Source organism: Pleurodeles waltl, chromosome 9 (genome assembly GCF_031143425.1).
Source record: "Pleurodeles waltl isolate 20211129_DDA chromosome 9, aPleWal1.hap1.20221129, whole genome shotgun sequence".
Lineage (NCBI taxonomy): Eukaryota > Metazoa > Chordata > Amphibia > Caudata > Salamandridae > Pleurodeles > Pleurodeles waltl.
Genome location: NC_090448.1, coordinates 17,710,510 through 17,733,058, shown reverse-complemented (window position 1 = coordinate 17,733,058; position 22,549 = coordinate 17,710,510). Strand labels below are relative to the sequence as shown.

The 22,549-nt window shown below is 45.1% G+C and overlaps 1 protein-coding gene across 4 annotated transcripts in view; it reads right to left on the bottom strand.

Moving 5' to 3' along the window:
• MTMR14 (myotubularin related protein 14) overlaps positions 1-22,549 on the bottom strand; it is a 166,144-nt gene that overhangs the window by 19,254 nt on the left and 124,341 nt on the right. For 2 of the 4 annotated variants that reach the window (XM_069206136.1, XM_069206138.1), the window contains one exon: positions 4,657-4,812. The exons of the other annotated variants lie outside the window; for them this stretch is intronic. In XM_069206136.1, the coding sequence (XP_069062237.1) occupies positions 4,657-4,812 (156 nt within the window). The remainder of the gene's footprint in view (positions 1-4,656; positions 4,813-22,549) is intronic. 4 annotated transcript variants of the gene reach the window in all.

The following is a 22,549-nucleotide window of genomic DNA, read 5'->3' as shown; positions in this document are numbered from 1 at the left end:
CCAGAACATTACTAAATAGCAAGAAACATTTAAAGATAAGTTTAGGGTGTAAACCTAGACATTGCCAATGGCTGGATCGGCACAGGACAGTCAAAATAATGTGGATTTAAAATGGGCTACTCCCTACACTGAGCTAAACACCCCTGGACCCAGGAATGCACGTCTGGGGAGTCCTACAGAGGATTATGCAAAGGACCATTTTGTGGAGTTGGCATACAACTGGGTAGGCGCATGGTAAGGCTGCAAGTGACCAAAATAGAAATTAGGCCTGCCAAATCAACACCTTGTTTACAAAAATCCAAACATTATTTAAACAATACTAGACGTCACTTTGATCAAAGGTTCAAATGTCGAGAGAGCAGCTAAGGTGCTACACTGAAGTAACCATAAACTCTTAGCAGGTCGTTAATAAATAAATTTGGTAAAATTATTTTCTACATTTAAATATCTTTTTTAATTCTTTAAAATGCAGAATGTTCTTACTCTTGCCTTTATTTGGTTTGGCAATTATTTTAGTTGTAACTTGCTTTATTCATGGCAATAAATGAGCCACTCTAACAAACTAATTGTAATAAAAAACATTAAATGTTCGTTTAATCACAAATCGGTAAAATAGTCCAGAAACGTACTGCAGAAAGTGATCAGGTTTTGAGTGATGTTGTCCCAGATTCTTGCCCTACTTGTTTTTCTGGCTTTACTCCGTGAACTTTACCCTTGGTAACCACTGGTAAAGTGTCTGTGTGCGCCCTTTAAATATGGCTGAATTGGCACACTCCTAATTGGTATATTTAGCTTGCCTACAGGTCCCGAGAGAATGGTTCAAAAAGTACCCAAGAGCCTCAAAGTGAAATGCAACTAGTGGACTGTATCACCTCTTGTGCCGTCCACTATAGGGGCAGTGCAAACATGGCTTTAGCCCGACCATTGCAGCCAGAGTAGAACAGTGTAAAACATGCACTACAAGCTTTCAAATTAAACCTAATTTGGCAGGCAAAAATATTTCATTTAAATATTAAGTCACCCCTATGTGGGCCTTGTAGCCCATAGGAAGGCTGCATGGCATTTAAAAGTAGGACATCTGGAAGCTTAAAGTTAGTCATTACAGTGACTAGCAATCAAAAAACTAGTTTGCTGTAGGACGGGTGGCCCATAGAAGAACACTGGGAAACAATATTAAATATCAATTCTGGGGGGGGGGGGGATGGCGTGTTTTGGTTCCACTGGCAGTAAGACCAGTTGGACTGTGCCCAGGTAATAACTCACTTCAAATGGCTTCCCCTGTCACAAGCCAATGTCAGATGGCACTTGGCATCCCAGGCAGGTACCAAACTGGGGGGGGGGTGGTTCCTCTAGCAGTAAGACCAGTTGGGCTGTGCCTAGTTTGGGGGGGGAGGAGGGGGGTCGGGGCGGGAGGGCAGATCTGCCCACCCCTCACCCAGAACTGCTCTGGTGTGATCACAGAGGCGAAGTTGCTCATCACCCTGGCATCACCTCTGGGTTAGCATACACGCTTTGCACAAGAGAAGGGTTTCACTATTTTGGATTTTAGGTGTGAAAGACACTGTGGCACTGATTCTAGCAGGGCTGACAGGAACTGCTGCAATAGCGGGTAAGGTAACTTTGGGGAACTTTCACCCCATTGATAAAGAAGGGGCCACGAGTCACCCTCTACCCACAAGAGAGCACCAGACAAATGCGGCATCCATTGCCACTCATCAGCTCATTGCTGGACCTCAGGAACAGAAAAGTAATAGACCAGCTGTCTGACCTAAGACGAGCCCTGAAGGATTGGACCTTGTACCCAGGACAAAGAAGTGGATGCTAACAGTCAGTTGGCCAGCCTCCTGTTTCTACAGAGCCACAAAAAGCTATACGAGATCTTTTCCTGCAACTCCCAGCTGACCGGTACCATCTGGACTGGACCAGACCCTACTGCAGGACCACATTGTGGCCCCTAATTGCTATTTCTGAGGTACTGGAATACTTGGACACATCTGAATTGACTTGTACCACCTTTGAGCACCTGGGACTTAGAAAGTTTCTGAACTTCAAGACCTCCAGAAGACTGGGACAAAGCTGTTAAGCTGATCTACTTATGGTGGGTTCCTGCTTTGTAATTCAGGGTATTCTCCGCCCCTCACAAATAGGTTTATCACATGGATGGGTGAGGGGGAAAAAGCAGAAACATCTAAAGTACCTACAGAAAATCTACATCTCCTTTGATTCTAGAATGTGGAGTGTGGGTGAAATCAGAGTTCCAGAATTCAATAAACACTTCAGATTTAAACAAGTTGTTCTTTTTTATATGAACTCTGTCCACAAAAACAGTAACAGGATTAGGCTTCACTCCCATGAGCTACTTCCTTGGTAGGTTCACGGCAATATTTAATGTACAGATGTTTTAATAAGAAAACAACCCTAGCAATACGCAATTGGTAATAAATGGCCATCAATATTTAAAAAAAAAAAAAAAGTGCCTTGAAGAGTTGATGCACGACAACCCTCAAATTATGCCACAAAGTTCAATTTTACTTTTATTTACAACACAAAACATGGATTGTCAACAAGTTGCATGTCGGCGTGAACTGATCTTTGAATCCTTCAAACAGGGATCAATGTAGCTGTCTTGAGTAATGGTTTCTTTCTTGACAAGCCACCACAGATGCTAGATTTGTGGAGTGCTTGGGCCACAGTGGTCACATGCATACTTTGTGATCAGTCTTGGACATAAAAGGTCATAGCACCTTCAAAGTTAGCACTGAGAAAGGAGACTGATCAGAGGGGCTACCAATATGCTAGTCATTCGGTTTAAAGTGTCAACCCTATCTAGGCAGGGTTTTGGAGGTACAATACTCCATCACCTCTAACAGATGTGTGATACACAGGACATTAAAAAAAAAAAAAAAAAAAATTCCTTAAAGTGAGTGATTCTGAAAAGAACTGGTTCCATCCAAGCCAGTTTAAGATTCTTATTACAGGATTGGACATAGCCTACCAAGCTAGTTCTGTCTGTGTTGTAAATAAATAAAACTAAAATTTCACTTTTTGGCATGATTTGAGGATTGCCCGGAATCAACACTTTTCAAGGAACTTTTCAGAGCTCGAATAGTTTTTTTGGTTTAAATGTTAAATGTCATTTAGTGCCACTCATTCATAAATTTCTAAACCGCTTTCTCAATTGCAGAATAGTAATTGTAGCTAATAAAAAAAAGGTGTTTTAACGCAACTGATTTACAGCCAGCATAAGTTAAAATTTGAATAGAGGTGAATATCTTTTGTAAGATTTTGTTTTGGCACTGTAGGGCAGAAAAGGCTTTATTGAATCATAATTGAAAGCTTCTCAGTGAACAGGCATACACCCGTCACTGAAGGTACCTCAAGGAATGAATGTGAAAATACATGTGAGAAGCGACGGTACACCGAATTAATAATTGCAATAAATATATAAACTTTTCAGTAAAATACTTTACAGATGATTTAGTTCACACTGACAAGGCTAGATGCTGAATAATTGAATAGAAAGGTACTATGAATAGCTTCTACTGTGGGTGGATACATGAGATATGGAAAGGACAGTGTGGAGTGAAGAAAAACTCCAAATTGGATCAAGTATGAAAAGCAGGAAATAAATATGCACTACAGAACAGATAAACAAGTGGAACAGATTTTGCTCTTAAACTGCAGGCAAATGTACAACAGAGTATCATTGTGGAGGATAGTGCTTAATTTATACCAGTGTTTGCCGGTGCTGGCACTTATTTCGTAACACTGGTACGTATTACTGCAAGCCTTCCACATGATGGCACGGTTACTCTATTTTGGAGCAAAGTGTTTAACTATTCAACAAACAATTTTAAAAAAATGCCAGAGTGCTCAGGGCATTCTTATGGCTTTGAGTCACCCAGTTTAGTCCAAACTAACTTTTGTAGGACTGTAATGGTAAGTAGGTGTTGTTGGTACTGCTATTTGACAGGGACTTGAGGTGGCACATGCAGCAGTAGCCTCCGGGCAAGTTTATTGGACCCCTGCACATATTAAAAAAATTAAACAATGGTGCAGGATCATTTAAAATGCAGTGGGACATTTCTTCCAGACATAACAGGCATCATGGTGCTTGCCGGTTCTTTTCAATCTAAAAATCAATATTCAAAATGTTTAACCATGTTGATCAACTCAAACACACACCAAAGCTGATAACTCACCACTGTTCAAAATAATAAAAAATAAAATGTACATAGCAAACTGCACCTAAAAAAAAAAAAAAGTACTAAATGTACAGTTAAGCAGAATATCAGTTGTTGCATATCAATAGGTAAAACACATGGGAGATTACCATAACTTGTGCGGGAACTAACGAAATACACCAAGAGGCACAACTTGCATAAACATCAAATGGTCTATAAAAGCTGGACCAAAAAAAAAAAAAACTCTACACTGTCACAATACTAACTCTTGCAATTTGAAAGTGCTTTACAAATAGAGAGCACCCAAAAAAATATTTGCAATAAAGAAACTGCTATGACAGTCTGTATCTTAACTGTGTGTGTAGTTACGTCACCCGAACAAAAACACCCATATAAGTGTAATGCAATTATCTCCAGGGTTCCCAGCCTGGTCACACAACATACCAGGCTTCTGATTTTTGAGTCCACTTACAAAGAATTGTTAGGGAGGTCATCCGGGAAGAAGAAGGGGAAGGAGGTGCCGGTGCTCAGCATCCCCTGCTCATGAACACTGCCACCCTCCGATACCATCTGCCAGCTGCCAAAGTCTGTAGAGACAGACGATCCTTGTAGGGAAGGGTCCACTGATCTGGGGCAGAGAAAGAGAATGGATGCTGGAGTCAGTATGCACATAAAGTTACCAGTTCTTGAAGACTTTAGCTGACGGAGGTCATTGCCGTGCCTACTCTCAAATACGGAGCCATGGAGGGAGAGTACCCAAAATGAGACTCAAAATCTTTCCAGGAATATATCCAGATTGCTCTAGCTCGCCAAGAAAAAAACTGACCACGTAGCAGGGCAGCTCAAAGCATTGGCACATGCAAGTAACCTGCCACCTGAAGCCAACCTTGATACAAGCATAGTGTGCAGTGGCACAGTTTGCAAGAGACAGAAGCACAGCGCCTGCTCATTTGGTTTGGTTCATTAAGACAAGGTCTCCAGTTGGCAAGTTGGAACCAAGAGGATGCTGAAATGGCAGTGGAAAATATAGATCAAAGATTTAACATTAACAAGTCCACATGGTTTGTTCTCTTGCTCTCAGACACTTATGAGTGACTCATGGAGCAGCATTCATCATGTTAGCCCATTTGTCACAAACAGACTTGGGGATATATAGACCTAACTGGAAACTGGATCGTAAAACAAAGTGATCGGTGCTAAGGCCACTAGGGCAAGAGACTGACCAAACCGGAGCATGCAGTAACAAAACTTGCAAAAATTTGGATCTCCATTAATTTGTCTGAAAGGAGGCATTAACAGTCAGATATCAAGCGAGGAGCGGTCCGCAATGCAATGATAAGCCAAGACGTAGGTAGAGTTTCAGCAGGAATAGCAGATTTAGAAGGACTGAACGCAAGGGAGCTCGAAATATCAATTAAGAGGACAATTACATAAAATAATAAAAATAATCATTCTGAATTGGGTTGTGTAACATTGGAAGAGGTCTCAAGGTGAAAAGCATAAAGGTTCAGGAGTCTGCGATTTGAAAGAAGGCCAAGAAAGTGGACTGCTTGAAGTAACCTGCCGCCACACAATGTACGCTGATGGTAACGGGACTGGCTCCAAATTCAGTTTAGAGGCAGGGCAAATAACACGTGAAACAGGAAAGAGATCTTAAAATTTTCATCAATGCCTGCATCATTTGGCAAAGGAACTGCAACAGCTTGCACATCCCTAAAAATATTGGATGGTGGCTTAGCAGCTCTGGAGGGGGCCAATCAAGGGGTTCCATGCATGCAAGGATTAACCAATGCACAACCCTTTTTCAACTGGCTAGATTAATGCACTATAATATGATCTAAGAAAAAAAACACTATGGACCTCAACTGGTGGGATGAATATCTGAATATGAATCAGTTGATGAAGTTTAGTCACATGCGTGGGCCACATGCTCACTGGGCTCCAATATCCAAACCTACAGAGGCATTTAGAGCTTCCGCTAAGCGACAATGTTATTGCAGCGGGACAGCAGAAGTGTCTGCATTGAGCTGGGGCAGCCCCAACAACACAGTAGTCCACACCAACCTTCTTAGAACATTAGCATGTTATCAAGAGCACATAGACCAACACCATCAAGGACAGGGAAGGAGAATGCGAAAGAAACTACAGAAGCAATTCAGAACGATGTGAAGACTTGACGTTGTAGCAGTCACAATAAAACACCACAAAGACGAGGCAAAAACCAGACAAACGTGAAAGAGCTGGGGTCAGAGCCCAGCACGGACTCAGAAGGGGCCACCGCTCATGAACCATAGCAGTATCTAATCGGATCAAAGCCTGCGAGCGTTATTAAAATGGTAGCACACAAGGACAGGCATGACGGAAAATGTTATTGGGTCAGAGTCAGACTCAAGGGGAGCTCACATACGAGGGTCTTTTTCAAAACCTATCCTGCAGAGACAGACAAGCACCTAGGGATCCAGTATCGAGGGCTATCTATTGGTATAAGCCATGTTAGCTGCCACATCATTACTAGGGCAGGTTTGCAGCATGGGGGCGGATGTCTGCATTGCCTGTGGAATGGCTGTCCTGCTGGCTCTATCCACCCTCTTCTGAGAGGTCTGCATAAGGAAAGGAGAAGTGGTAACCTCGAAAATTGGCTAGAATTAACAGGTTATGAACGGAACTAACTGTCTACACAGAATACATGTGGACCTTACACAGGCAACCAGATGCAAGCAGCAGTGACTCTGAATCTGCTGCACTTGTGAATGGGGAGCCAGTGAAGCTTTCAAACTTCACATACATACAAAGCCCTACTCCGCACAGAAGCAGAATACCTGAACCACTGCATACACTTTCACCAACCCATCAGAAAACCTATTCTCTGTCGCACTCGCAAACACTCAACATCTGCTAAAACAAAACTAGAGTCTACTTATTTTCCTACATCACACCCAAGACATGGAATGACCTCCCTCAACACATCAAAGCCTCCCCCTCACTTAGAGTTCCACAAGAAGCGGAGGACGTGGCTCTTTGTACAAGTATCCTAGTGACCACTCACGTACACACCTGCCCAACTGCGTGGGTACACTCTTGGGTGATTATTGCACCATATAAAAATCAACATCAGTACCTACCTAGCATCTTCTGAAGAGTCAGAACGCCACCATTCACATCAGAGACCAAGAAACTGAGAGTCCCTCAAAGATCTCCCTTATTTCCTCCTGTTCAACAGCTACATGACCCACACCAGCAAACGTCACTGATTCAAAAGACATCACTCATCTCCTATGCTGAGGACATCCACCATAAGAATCAACTTCAAGCATGGCCATAGTAGCAGACTGGAAGCAAACCAACTGCCTGAGGCTCAGCTCTGACAAGATGGAAATAATGGTGGTCGGCAGCTAGCTCTCCCCATGAACTCCACCTGGTAGCCGTGAGTGAGAGGTAGAACCAATGCCCACAGACCATGCTAGAAACCTAGGGAGCATCTCGACGAGAAGCTCAACGTGACAGCTCAAGTCAACGCAGAGTGCATGCTGCAAAAGATCTTCAAATGGTGCCTCAGAACAGACGGAATGTTATTCCAACACAACACCAGCTGTCTGGACTATGGCAACACACTATGCCAGAATCCCCGTACTACAGACTACTGTGGACCACTGTAAGGCTTCTAATCGACCTCCCACATAACACCGTACCTCAGCATGCTTTACTGGCTCCCCATTCACAAGCGCAGATAATTCAAAGCTTCTCTCACACATACAATGCCCTACACAACACAGGACCAGAAGAACTGAACAGCTGCAAAGACTCAGCAACCCACCCGACATCTAACCTCTGCCTCATTGGTACACACTCCCTGCATCTGCAAAAGAAGAACTGGATGTCACTCATTCTCCTACAATCGCTCCCAAGACACTGAACAACCTCCCTTAACACAGAGGCTCCTTCTCATTTGAACTACGCAAGAAGCTAAGGTCCCATCTTTGTGTAGGCACCTTGGGACTACAATCCTACACACTTTGGGCCAACATAATTAGTGTAGAATAAAATCAACATACTGGGGTAGGCAATGGGGGTGTTCAGCTGCCAGCACTGAAACTTGAGGAGGTAGGTTTTGAGCAGACAGAACTCAATTCGAAGTTTGCTGGGAATGGCTCGAATAAGCAGCTCAAACCTAAATGATTAGGTTTTACATTAAAAACCAGAACAAAAAAAACAAATCAGAGAAAAAAAGATTTCAAGTAGAAATCCTGGGTGCAAATGCTGGAGCAGCACAGTAAACCCAGCAGAAAATTCTAAATCGTTCTGATGAACTAACTTGATGCAAACACACTTCCTAAAATAGAAAAAAGTCTATATCTCCCCCATGCCAACAGTATCGATCAGAAAATCCACTTAAAAGTTCACACAGTCAAGTGTAGAAACTGCATGGTGTACGTTTCCAGTTCACAGCAAATCTTGCAATTAGTGAGCTGTAATTATCAGTTCCCAACTTCTTCCTTGCAGTCGCAAAAGGAGCAGAGTCTTTACAGCCTACAGACCACTGCAATGTCTGATGAGACTCCTATCACCCCTGGACAGGACTAGCAGCATACAGACCACTGCAATGTGATGGGACTCATCACAGGACCTTGAACAGGACCAACAGCCGCTCTGTGCCTATACTGGCCATGAGACTTGCAACTTCAGCACAACCACATAATAACATCTGCCCTAGTCTGTAGAACCACTGCCTCAAGGCATGATGCACCCAGAGTTCCCAGGGGCGAGGAGATGGTGAGGAAGGATGCTAAGAACCAAGAGCATGAAGACATTACAAGAGCTATTAAAGCGACAGTCCAGCCCTACGGGCACCTGGCAATACTAGTGCTGTGACCCAGCTATTACAAGGGCCCAGAAATTACAAGCATTAGTACTGAGTGCCACCGCATTACAGGCACTCAGCCCTGCTAGAGCTATGGTCCAGCTATTACAGGTGTGAACTCTCAGGTGTCCAGACATTACAAGCATGAATACCGAGTGTCCAGCCATCCCTAACACTGTTATTGCTACTGTCCAGCAATTACAAGTGTTGATACCACTAGCACCCTCTAGTTACCAGAGTGGCTACTGCTACTATTTCGGCAATTCAAGTAGTAACCCGGCTAGCGCCCAGCCATGCCAAGCAGTAACCCGGCTAGCGCCCAGCCATGCCAAGCAGTAACCCGGCTAGCGCCCAGCCATGCCAAGCAGTAACCCGGCTAGCGCCCAGCCATGCCAAGCAGTAACCCGGCTAGCGCCCAGCCACTCCAAGTGTGGGCACTGTTAGAGTCCACATATAAGCACTGTTACTATTCAGCCACTACTAACATTGTTATTGCTGTTTTCAAGCTACTGCCAGCATTGATGGAGGTAGTATCGCCTCATTACCCTTCACAGGTGTGCTTAGTGCTAGGTGGCAGCCATTACAGTCATTGCTACCGCTGGAAACTAGCAAGTATGTGTACGGTTACTACAGTTATCTGCCTTTACATGTACTGATAACTGTAGTGTTCATCTATTACACATGTTTACTACTATTGTCTAGCAATCACAAATGTGTTATCACGCGTGTGCACATTTTACATGCATAGTTAACATAACCTGTATTTGTAAAAGTCACGTTAACCTTTGGGCATTCTAGAGATTAACAGATGTTGGTCATTAGCCAACTCAAATAGTTTATCGGCTTCAGTAGCACGAAAGGCTGAGTAGCCGTGCACTGAATACAATAGTCCACTAACCTACAATACCCCACCGAGGTTTATTTATTAGCATTAATACTGCTGGGATTCAATCAGTCCAGGCATTGCTATGGAGAGAGTACAGGCATCATTATTACAAGTTATTTAACCAAAAAACACACTTTTAAAGCACAACTGACACCTTCAAATTACACTGGGGCTGATAACAGCCACATAAAAACCTGTTCAGCTGGAAAACACTTTTTAAAACTTACCTGAATGGCAACAGCTCCCTAGTGGAGCAGAGCAGAGAAAAAGAGAGAGGAAGATTGTTCCAGAGGCGCGCAACTTGAAAAGAAAAGGCCCTTCCCCCGCTTGTACCTTTTTAAACTTAGCAGGTAAGCATTAAAAGAAAGCAAAATATACTTGGGATGGTACGGTTTTAATTTCTGTTGAAGATATTGATGTCCAGGTGATGTCACCTGGTGTACTATACAGAGGGATCGAAAAAGTCCTTTTAAAAAGGTAGGATAACCACAGTACAGAGCCCAGTGAATCACAAGCAGAGGATTGTCGAGGCCGAGACAGAAGTCTAGCAGCAGCGGCTTGGATTCGATAAAGAGGTTTGAGGGAGTAACCAGAGGAACCCAAAATTACGTAAATGTGAATAATCTTGCCTGCTCAGAATAGAGATCTGCACCACAAGAGGCTGGGATGGCCTTGGAAAAGGAGGTTAGGTTTTTAAGGAGTATCACCATGGCCGTCAGTCTGTTCACATAACTAGAACGAGCTAGAACCCCATCAATAAGGAACCAGAGGTTGTGGGCACAGGGACTGGCACTGCCTGACTGAAGTCACCTGAGATAATGCACGAGGGACTGCTGATGGAACACAGTATTTTGGTCCTGTATAAGTTACATTTTAAGGAGTTTCAACCAGACAAGTGGTGATGTCCTGCATACAATTATGGAAAGCCTCAAATGGAAATAGAACTGATTGGTCAAGTGATGTGTCAGCATAATTCACGAGGTTTACGCCACAGGTTTGTATCCGCTGAGCTACAGGTGTGAGAGATATTAATGCTATTGCGGTTTATTTTGCTGAAGAGGTATTAAACTAGGTAACTGCTGTACTTCTATATTGCTGTAGATATTAAATTATGCTTTTCCTGAATGTATTGCTAAAGATAGATTCTAAACAAAATCTATTGTTGCAGATGCTATTCTGCAGAAAATGCTGTTGATAAAAAACGCTTTAGTTGGATATTAAACGCTGCTATTGCTGCAGATCGATATCAGTACAGAATAGCATCATTTAATGTCTAACTACTGCAATAGTAGATACTACTAGTTATTAAACAAAGCTAATGCTTTAGTTGGATATGGTCACTACTGTGAGATCTGGTTGGGGAAGAGAGAGGAGTCTGCCTCGGACCCAATCGTAGTTCTCTAACCACCACTGCAGGTCTTTTGCAGTTTTCTCAGAGATCTGAACTATCGGTGAGATTCCCCTGATGCTGTGTCCACTGGAACTTCAGGTCCCACTGCAGAGCCCTCATATGGCATCTGGCAAGCTTGACTAACAGGATGCAGGAGGCCATGAGGCCCAGCAGCCTCAGACTCTGTCTCACCAAAATCCAGGACAGCGGCACAAACATCGGTACCATACCTTTGAGAGAGCGTAGCATATATATTCAATATTAACATAAAATGGTTATGAACTAATGTATAATGCCGCATAGAAACTGTATTAATGTATTTTGCTAAAACGTGCACATGAAATGTGCCAACGGGGAGTGGCCGCCAATATATACAGGGACTAATGAAACTGACTAATAATGTTGAAATGCTATACTATGATATGATTTTACACTAATGATAATAGATATATGTAAAGGTTTTTGCTAATAAATCATAAGGCCTTAGTTAGCATGAGTTGAGGCCTAGCTGCCTGGCTCTCATATTAAATGTGTTTTCTAACGTGCAGAGTGCTGGCTTGCTAAAGGACATGAACTCTTATTTTCTCCAAACTAGAAGCTGAATGTAACTGTAGTAGATCCGGTTCTCATGAAATTCGACTTGCTTATAGAAACATTTTAGCTGAATGCAACACTGTAGACCAGTCGTAGGTACAAGGTCGCCTGAACCGGTACAGACAATGGAGCCACTGACCCAAGATGTGCAAAGGACCACGAGAGTATGAAATCATTCCGGACATTCCACCCGCTAAAGACGTCAATCATAAGGACCAATAAAATGTGAGAACTGTTATGGGGGGACAAATTCGATGAGCTAATGTGAAGTTAATTGGCTAAAGATAGTGGGATGCAACCCTTTGTCCAACTGAATTTTAGGGGAATGTACAACGAAAAGGGGATAAAAACCCTTGACACCAGGAAGTAAATTAGAACTAGGGAGTAGGAGACTAGGAGAGGGGGAGATGCTGATGCGATTTGCTATGATCCAGACACTGTCACTTGGCTTAGTGACTTGCTAATTTTACTTAAGTTTACTTAGTTCCCGGCTGATGGCGAATCAACTGATGTCCTGAGGACGAAGACCGAACCCGAGTGCTGACCCAAACGGAGGGTAACTATATGACAATGAAATTGTGATTGTCGGTTTGCTTTTCCTTTCTAGGTACCAACTGCTTCTTTTAACAGAGACCATAGTTAGATGTTTTCCAAATTGGTGTTACTAAATTGTTTTGCATGAAGCCCAACATGCCAATGCTAATTAGAGGTTAGTTGAGAGGGTTCACTAAACTGACGCAAATAGACAAATGACCAAATCTGTGCTTTGTTGAATAACGTGGTGATGTTACTCTGCTAAAGATAACCTATGCTGACTCCGTGTTATATTCTAATGTTTGTGATTCTTGCTTTGATGAAATCTTATCAGAGTTGCCATATTGTGACTATGCTAATGTGCTTCTTGGTTTTGAGTCTAATAAACTTGCTAGTAGAATTGTAATCAATAGGGAATAAAACTTCACAAAATCGTACTAAACTGGTGTGGTAATTCATGACTGTAAGGTCATGGTGTTTCCTGAGTTTCATTAAATGTCATTGACTAAGGTGAATTGCATTCTTTTAATAAATATTGATGACATTATTTACATATTGACTGACATGTTGATTAGCTATCTCGTCCTAAGGTGTCTTCATTCAGGGTCAAAAGATTCATTGGCCTAAAACGAGTCCCAAAGTGAGTAAATTAGTAATAAAGGGACGCGTTAACAATTCGAATATCTTGGACCCGCTACTCAGGAGGATAAGCCCGAAACTTCAGTGTATCCAGAACAGCCCTGATGAAAGGGAGCTTCTGAGAGGGAGTCAGGTGTGTCAGGTATAGTAAACCCCAGCGAATGCAGGAGGTCTGCCGTAGTCTGAAGGTGGGTGACTAAAGCCTCGGGTGTGAGAGCCTTCAACAACCAGTCAGTCATCGAGGTAGGGGGAATACAGAAATCCCTAACCTGCGCAGATAAGATGCTACCACCGCCATCACTTCTGTGAACACCCGAAGGGCACTGGTGAAACTGAAGGGAGGCACAGTAAACTGAAAGTGCTTGTGGCCCACCTTGAACCGCAAGTAGCGCCTGAGGGCAGGAAGGATGGGGATGTGAAAATACGCATCCTGAAAGTCCAGCACTACCATCCAGTCTTTTTGTACTATTACATACAAGACCCGAGCAAGATTAAGCATCTTGAATTCCTCAGTTTTGAGGACGAGATGGACATCCCTTAAATCCAAGATAGAACAAGGGTCTTCACCCTATTTTGGAATCAGAAAGTAGCAAGAATAACAACCACTGCCTACTTCGGACATCGGGACCCTTTCTATGGCTCCCTTGGCCAAGAGAGCCGTAACTTCCTTGCGGAGCAAGACTAAATGATCCTCCATTAGCCGTTCTTTTAATGGAGGCATAGAGGGAGGGAAAGACTGGAAGGAGAGGTAATAGCCCTTCTGTATGATCTGCAAGACCCATTTGTCCGATGTTATGGACCACCAGTGAGGAAGATGAAATCAAATCCTCCCTCAAACTGAAAGCGTGTGGTCTTGCAGATTCATACTAGGAGGACTTGGCTGCTGTGGAGGAGGGGGGGCTGAGTGATTGACGACTTCTGGCCATACCCTCTGGTTCTGAAGGTACCACGATCTCATCCTCACACAGGATGCTGACAGAGGACGGTGGCTGGCGTGGTACCCCACCCCTTCATAAGCCTCGAAAGGCAGACTGCTGGCGAGAAGCCCAAGGACCTGGCTGTAGTCCAAGAATCCTCTAGCGCTGAATCTGCCTTTTCACTGAATAGGTGCAAGCCATCGAAGGGCATGTCCATAAGGTTGGCCTGGACATCCCCCGAAAAGTCAGATGTATGTAGCCAGGGGTGATGAAGAAGGGGCACAGTCGATGAAATCGCCCTACCCTGTGAGTCAGTTGTGTCCAAACCACAGCTTAATGTACACTTTGCTGCATTTCTCCCATCTTTAATAGCTTGTGCGAGTGTCCCGCATGCCCTCCGGGACCTGGGGTAGCACCCATGCCACTGTATCCCATAACTTATGGGAAAAACTGACCAATAGGCAGGTGGTGTTTAGAGACCTCAATGCCAGAAAACATTTTCTTCCCAAGCTGATCCAGCCTCTTGGATTCCCTATCCGGGGAGCAGAAGGAAAGGCACCGTGAGAAGGAGGCCTGGACCACCACGCTCTCCGGGGTGTTGGGTGAGACAATTAGGATCATTTGGTCTGGGCGTTGGCCAACGGTCCTATTTACAGGTGCCCCTGTGCTGGGTTTGGACCACGTCCCCAGCAGGACGTCATTGAGGGCTTTGCTAAAGGGTAACATCGATTCTGATGTGGAAACCCCCGACTGAAGCACCTCAGTCAGGAGGTTAGTCCTGACTGGCACCGTAGGCAAGCCTAGGTCCAAGATCTCAGCTGCTCTATGCACCACTTTAGCATATGAAGCTCCCTCTTCCGTAGCCTCAGTTGGAGGTGAAAGCATGCCAGTATCTGGAGAAGTATCCAGTCCACTGGCTTTCCCTAGTTCCTCATACCAGTCCATTTGTGCCAAGCCGCGCTCTATAGGATCCCGAGACCCCTCCCATTCCTCACTTGTGCTTGGTTGCTCATAAGACTGGCAATGATCTGTCACCTGTCGGCGCTGTTGAAGTCTGAATCGGTGTCCTATGATGTCATTCAGGCTCCGGATCATCAGGTATTAGGATGAGGCTTGCACCACCGGTGGCACGGGGAGTGTTGATGTCAGGAACCACATTAGAGGAGGCAGACTGTGTGAACTCAGCATCGTTCTGGATCCGGTATCAGATCCAAGAGGCCCCATCAGAGTTGAAGCTGCCAGCATGGAATTTGATGAGGCCCCTGCCAACCCCGAGGAGCCCAAAGGCATGGCCTCGTAAAACTCCTTGAGTTGAGTGGGGGGTTTGGGGAGGGTGTCGCTCTTGGGAAGGGGGATGGGGGCTTGAAGTTGGTCCTGGCATAGGCTCTGCAAACAATGCCTGGAATGTCAACTTTCCTGAGTCGTCTCGTTCGGTCAATGGGCAGGGCGAAGTCGAAGTCCGCTTGGACTTCTTGTGCCTCTTCCCAGAGTGCCCTGAGGACCTGGAGTGCGAAGAAGAGGACTTAAGGCTCCTGGACTGTGATCTCCTAGGAGTCACGCCAACTGACAGACTGCCGGACCACCATGAGTTTCAGAGACCGCTCTCTCAAAGCTTTCAGGGCCATGGCTCTGCAGTCTGAACACGACTCGCGGTGTCGTCAAGGCACCAGAGACATACCTGATGGGGGTCCCTCACTGACATGGCACGATGGCAGGCACCACACGGCCTAAACTCAGTCTTCCTTAAAGTCAGAGAAAAGACAGATGGTAGCTCGATTCCTGCTATGTGTTTAACGGGCGTGGAAGGAAAAGAACTGACGTACAGGCGCCAGGGTGTTGGCTTTATAGGCCACGTGGATCCGAACGACGCCACCAGATGGCACGTGCAAGGTACTGTTCAGCAAAATTACAGATTCCAAGCGGACGCCAGGAAATTCTAAGTTAAGGAATCTGCAGCTAAAAGTCTCAGATCAAGGCTACACCTGCATACAGATCAATATTTCTATTGATGTAGTTAGATATTGCTACAGATCTATTAAAGAGTATTATTGCTGCAGCTAGAGCTTGCTATAGATATTAAACAATGCCATTGCTGAAGTTCGATATTGCCACTGATGGATATTAAACGCCGCTACTGATGAGCCATTAGATGCCTTGCTGTTCGAGTCCAACCATCACAGCCATTGTTAACGCTAGGGTCCATAATTTACAAGTGTGCTAGCGGCTCGTCTCAAACTGGTACGTGTACTGATAAGGGTATGGTCAAGTCATTGCACGTTACTACAAGATTTATACAACAGAATACAATAGAACGCACTTCTAAAGTGCACAGCTACTACAAAAGGTGGCCCGGCGTTTGCGAATAGGACTGTCCAGTTGTAGGACCCGTGAAGAGAAGATTACTGTGAAACTGAATGACACAAAAATGTTTTCGGACAATTCCAAGTAGCAACTTCTGAGGGTAAGAGGCAGTGCATTCCACAGTCTAACTGTTAAATAAGCAAAAGAGCGACCACCACTTCTAGACTTGTGAATCCTAGGAACTTGAAACAGTCTGCAGTGATTAGAACCCAGAGAGCGAGCTTCCACAGACATTTGAATCCCGTTTCCGAGATACCCATGGCCTTTTTGATTGAAAAATCGGAAAGCAAAAATTGGTCTTAAATTGAATCCTGCTTTTAATAGGGAGCGAATGAAGTTGCCGCAAATGGCAGTAAACTGAAACCTAGGGAGGAACCTTAAGGATCAGGCGGGCTGCCACATTTTTAATGGTTTGCTGAACCAGACAATTAGGAGGGCCTAGGTACAGACTGTTGCAATAGTCCAGTTTTGAAGTGATCAGTGCATGTACAATAGTTTGATGGTACACAGGTATCTTAGTATAACTCAGAAAGTGTTACTCCTAAAAGTTCAGCCATTTAATATGTTGTTACTGCTTATCTCCTACTAGTGCAAGGCTCCTACAAATGGGTTCCTCGATAGTATCCTGTCATTACTCATGTTACTGCTAGCAACCAGGCATTACAAGCATGATTATTGGCAGGGCATAGCCATTACAGGAGTTGTTCCATCCATTGTCCAGTCATTGTTAGCATTGCTACTGTTGGGGTTCAGGTATTACAGGCTTGGTTAGTGCTAAACCAAGCACAAGTATGGTTACTGCTAGTGTCCAGCCATTGACAATCTCTCTGACAAGTTCTTACTAGTGTCCAGGCATTACAAGCATTGTTATTGCTAATGTCCAGCCAATACACACTTCAGGCAATGTTACTGCTAGCATTTAGCCATTGCAAACAGTCACTGCTGGTGTCCGGCCTTTACAAGCACAGTTACTGCTACTGTTCAGCTTTGACGAGCCTTGGCAGTGCCAGAGTCCAGCCATGACCAGCATTACTGCTGCCAGCCCCCGACCATTAGAAGCCTGGCTACCTTTGTTGCCTAGTCACTACAAGCGTGAGTACTGCCAGTATTCAGTCATTACAAGTGTAGATACTGATGGGGTTTAATCATTACAAGCGTGAGTACTGCCAGTGTTCAGTCATTACAAGTGTAGTTACTGATGGGGTTTAATCATTACAAGCGTGAGTACTGCCAGTGTTCAGTCATTACAAACAGTTACTAGTAGGGTTCGGTCAGTACAACCTTTTTTCTTTTTTAAACCAATGTCCAGTCATTACAAGTGTAGTTACTGATGGGGTTTAATCATTACAAGCGTGAGTACTGCCAGTGTTCAGTCATTACAAGTGTAGTTACTGATGGGGTTTAATCATTACAAGCGTGAGTACTGCCAGTGTTCAGTCATTACAAGTGTAGTTACTGATGGGGTTTAATCATTACAAGCGTGAGTACTGCCAGTGTTCAGTCATTACAAGTGTAGTTACTGATGGGGTTTAATCATTACAAGCTTGTTTACTGCTATTGTCCCAGTATTACTAGTGTGGTTACTTCAGGTGCTCGGCCATTCCAGGGTTGGTTACCACTAGTGTTCAGCCATTACAAGCGTGGTTATTGTTAGTGCCCACGCAATACAAAGTTGGTAGACTCCAGTCAAAAAAAAAAAGAGAAAAGTTATTTAGGAAACATTATAGCGCTTAGGCTTTAATGGACAACTTACAGGAAAATGAACTTACGAAGACATAGAAAGGAATGCTGCAAAAATTGTGCATACAACAGGAAGTGCAGCAGTTTTATGGATTTATTTTTGAAGTTTTACGGACCAACCATTCAAAGTGCGCCAAGAACTTTACAGACAGGTAAGATGTATAAACAGTGGCAATGTGAGACAAAACGGAGGCAAGAAAAAGGAGGTCTGGACAAATTGATGCTACGGTGATGTGGGCGGTGGGAACAACAGTTTGTGAACACTACCTGTTGAGCCAGAGAGAAACCATTGGGAGGGATTTAAAGGTATTTGCAGTACTGGGATGAAGAGCAAGCCAGTCGGAGTCTTTTTTTAGAAGCCCCTTCCGGGCACAGGAGCTTTATTCCCTCAGCACTTTGGACACAGACGATAAGTCCTTCCAAAGCAGAGCAGCACATTGCTGCAAACAGGCTTAGCTCAGGCACACACCACACCTTCCTCGCAGGAAGGATCAGCTCAGGATCACAGCACCTCCCAAGCAAGCAGACTCTGCTCAGGCACACAGCATGTTCCTTGCAGGCAGCCTCTGCTCAAGTACACAGCACCATCCAAGCAACGCTGCTCAGGAGCACGGCACCTTTCTCTCAGGCAGGATCCACTAATGTGCACAGCGCCTTCCTCGCAGGCAGCCTCCGCTCAGGTGCACAGCGCCTTCCTCGCAGGCAGCCTCCGCTCAGGTGCACAGCGCCTTCCTCGCAGGCAAGCCTCAGCTCAGGTGCACAGCGCCTTCCTCGCAGGCAAGCCTCAGCTCAGGTGCACAGCGCCTTCCTCGCAGGCAAGCCTCAGCTCAGGTGCACAGCGCCTTCCAAGCAGGCAGCCTCAGCTCAGGTGCACAGCACCTTCCAAGCAGGCAAGGTCTGCACAGGTGCACAGCACCTTCCAAGCAGGCAGCTTCTGCTCAGGTGCACAGCACCTTCCAAGCAGGCAGCCTCTGCTCAGGTGCACAGCACCTTCCAAGCAGGCAGCCTCTGCTCAGGTGCACAGCACTTTCCAAGCAGGCAGCTTCTGCTCAGGAGCACAGCACCTTCCAAGCAGGCAGCCTCTGCTCAGGAGCACAGCACCTTCCAAGCAGGCAGCCTCTGCTCAGGAGCACAGCACCTTCCAAGCAGGCAGCCTCTGCTCAGGAGCACAGCACCGTCTTCGCAGGTAGCTTCAGCTCAGGTGCATAGTGCCTTATAAGCATGCAGGCTCAGCTCAGGCGCACAGCACCTTCCTTGCAGACAGGCTCTGCTCGGGCACACTGCACCTCCCAAGTAATCAGGCTGTGCTTAGGCCACCCCGAATACTTGCCAGTGGCTGCACCTAATTCAAGTATTCCATACATCACTTTTCTGTACACTTCAGATAACAGACGCAGAAGACACCTGGAGAAAACTGTCAAATACTCTGACTATCAGGCAGAAATTAATCCAAGCAGGGAAACTCCTGGCATGTTCTCTTTACAGCCTGTCCATCATGGCTCTAATGCAGCTAATTCGCAACGCAGAGTGCGCTTACACGGGAACACAACTGTAAACTTACTGCACACATTTACTTTTCACATTTTATTTGTGGAAGCTGCGTTGTGATGCACATTGTGGCTCTTAAGAGCTCGGTATTAAGGGCGATGCTCCACAGCCCAGCCTTGAAGTTACCAGGAAGGTCTGCATTAAGCAGGTAAGATATTTAGCAGGTTAGCAATCTGAAAAGATCTGTCGTCATGGGCCTGGGACTGTGTAACAGCAGAGATAGCTCAAAGGTGTGAGACTAGAAGATCTGTGTAACTTCAGACCATGTGAGCAGTGAGGGGTGTCAGCTAGTCAGTTTTTAGGCTGTGGCTTGTAAAATCTCCAAGAACTGAGTGAAAAGCATCAGCTTCAAATATTTGAATAGACTTAGACACTGTAGGGGCATATTGCTCATGCAGCTATGCCCTCATCTGTGGTATAGTGCACCCTGCCTTCGGGCTGTAAGGCCTGCTAGAGGGGTGACTTAGCTATGCCACAGGCAGTATTTTGTGGGCATGGCATCCGGAGGGGGATGCCATGTTGACTTTGCCTTTTTCTCCCCACCAACACACACAATCTGCAATGGCAGTGTGCTTGTGTTAGGTGAGGGGTCCCATAGGGTGGCACAACATAAGCTGCAGCCCTTAGGGACCTTCCCTGGTTACAGGGCCCTCGGTACCATTGGTACCTTTTACAAGGGACTTATCTGTGTGCCAGGGGTGTGCCAATTGTGGAAACAATGGTACATTGTAGGTGAAAGAACACTGGTGCTGGGGCCTGGTTAGCAGGGTCCCAGCACACTTCTCAGTCAAGTCAGCATCAGTATCAGGCAAAAAGTGGGGGGTAACTTCAACAGGGAGCCATTTTCTTACAAGTAGTCTCTGATGCTTGAAGTTAGCCTCTGAGATGTACAAACTTGTTGGGTCTTCTTAGCTACATGACCAAAGGCTTTAGGTCCTCAGTAATCCTAAAGTTTTACTCGCCTACAGATGTCCAGGTTAATGGATAGCTCTGCTGTCCACCGTGTGATCCACCTGTGAAACACTGTAGTTCTGCTGCATAAAATCTGAGCCTGTAAACAGACTGCAGCGTGGGCCTCCAAGAGGAGGAACCAGGCGCACTTTTCCTTCATAAATGCTGAACACTCCAGCTTGAAAGACTGCTCTTTAAAACTTACATCTGCATGACATGTTTCACCTGACCAACACCTGGATTTGTGCAAGCCACAGGCGATTAAATTTGTGAACCCATACAAAGGCGGAAGTAAGGACCAGCAATACATGCACGTTACTACTGTAGCTTCCATTGTAAAGGACCAGCTGCTCTGTGACGTGCGTTTGCCTGAAGTATGAGAAATAATATGTATTGTTTTTTTTTTTTTTTTTTTTTTTAAATGCATTAAACCAAGGCATGCTGGGTCAATGTCAACACATCAGTGCAAACAAAAGGCCTCTACAGTTGTAATGATCAGAACTGAAGTGCCCGTTTTCCAATGAAACAGGTCAACCTAAAAAGGTTTGACTGTTCTATAGCTGAATTTAACATGTAGTGAACATGCAACTCTTTTTAAGAGCGCTTACATGCACCACACACTTTGCTAAAATTGAATATCTGCTATCCAAAATCACCTGTGTGTGTGGGCTACCATTCCAGTCTGGTGTATATGGCTTCAGGATTTACTGCACGCAGGTCTACGATGTCACGCAGATCAGCAAGGAGGAAGCATTACATGGTGCCATCGCAGGACTTGCATTCCAGTTCTGGGAGATTCCCTGGCTTACAGGTATTGCACCCAGACTGCAGAGACTGTTTACCACTGGCACGGATAACGGGAAAAACATACCAAGCTAGAAAACCTCATCAACATCCATTAGGTGCTGTGGCCGCACTCCTGGCGCAGGTCTGGATAGGACGCTTTCCACTGGCCCAGATCATGGTCCCTACAATGAGATACACATTATTTCGGAGTTTGTGAGAATGAGGAGGTAAGTGTGAGCCACCTGGATGTTTGAGCACTTGGGATGGCGAGTTCTTTCTGAATTTCTGGCCACTGCCTCAGAAGACTCATGGCGAGGCCTGACTTGGTTACGCCAGTGCAAGGGCTGGAAAGTATCTACTTACAAGACTTTGAGGTGACAAGTCTTAGCCTTTTTCATTACATTTTTGGATGTTGTCAGCGATGGGCAACTGACAAAAGACGTTCTCCAGACCTGTTCTTCAGTTGGGCACCAAGAGGCTAAAGGGGGGCTGCACAGAATCAAGACGCCAGTACTCCTGGTAGGATCTGGGCTGGGGGGGTTGGATAACTCCTGGGGCACTGTGTACAGACTACTAATAACTCTAGTTATGGGCAAGTGCTGCTATGCTGCATCAGTGGATTGAATGGTTCATTCTGTATGGAAACCTCTGCAGATTTTCCGAAATGTATGTGTGGGGCTGGTTTGGAATTGCTAAAGACTGGGAGTCTTTATTTCATGTGTTGTCGTTGCACCTGGTAGTTCTTCAAACGTCTGACAAGGAGCAAGAACAAGGGGGATTTTAATCATTTCGCATTATAGAAGTGAAAGGAGATACGTATGTGGAACTTCGGGCGGGAGAATTTTCAGAACCAGAAAATATTATATGTAAGAAAAAGTGAATCAAGTTTCTAAGAATACCTAGAAAGTATGTTGGTTGGGTTCTTTGACAGTGGGTTAGAAAGAAGCGGCTGGAGCACAACACTGGGTCAGGTAGGAAGATTCATGGAAGGTGGTGGAACTGCGGTGCAAAGCGGTCTATGTCCATCATGGACCACAAGGTGGTGCCCCCGCTGGTAATTACCGTTGGTCAGCACGCAGAGAAAGACAATAGTGAACACCCTAACAGCAAATTAATCTATGCTACAAAGGGCATCAGCTGCAAGTATCCACTTTACCAGGC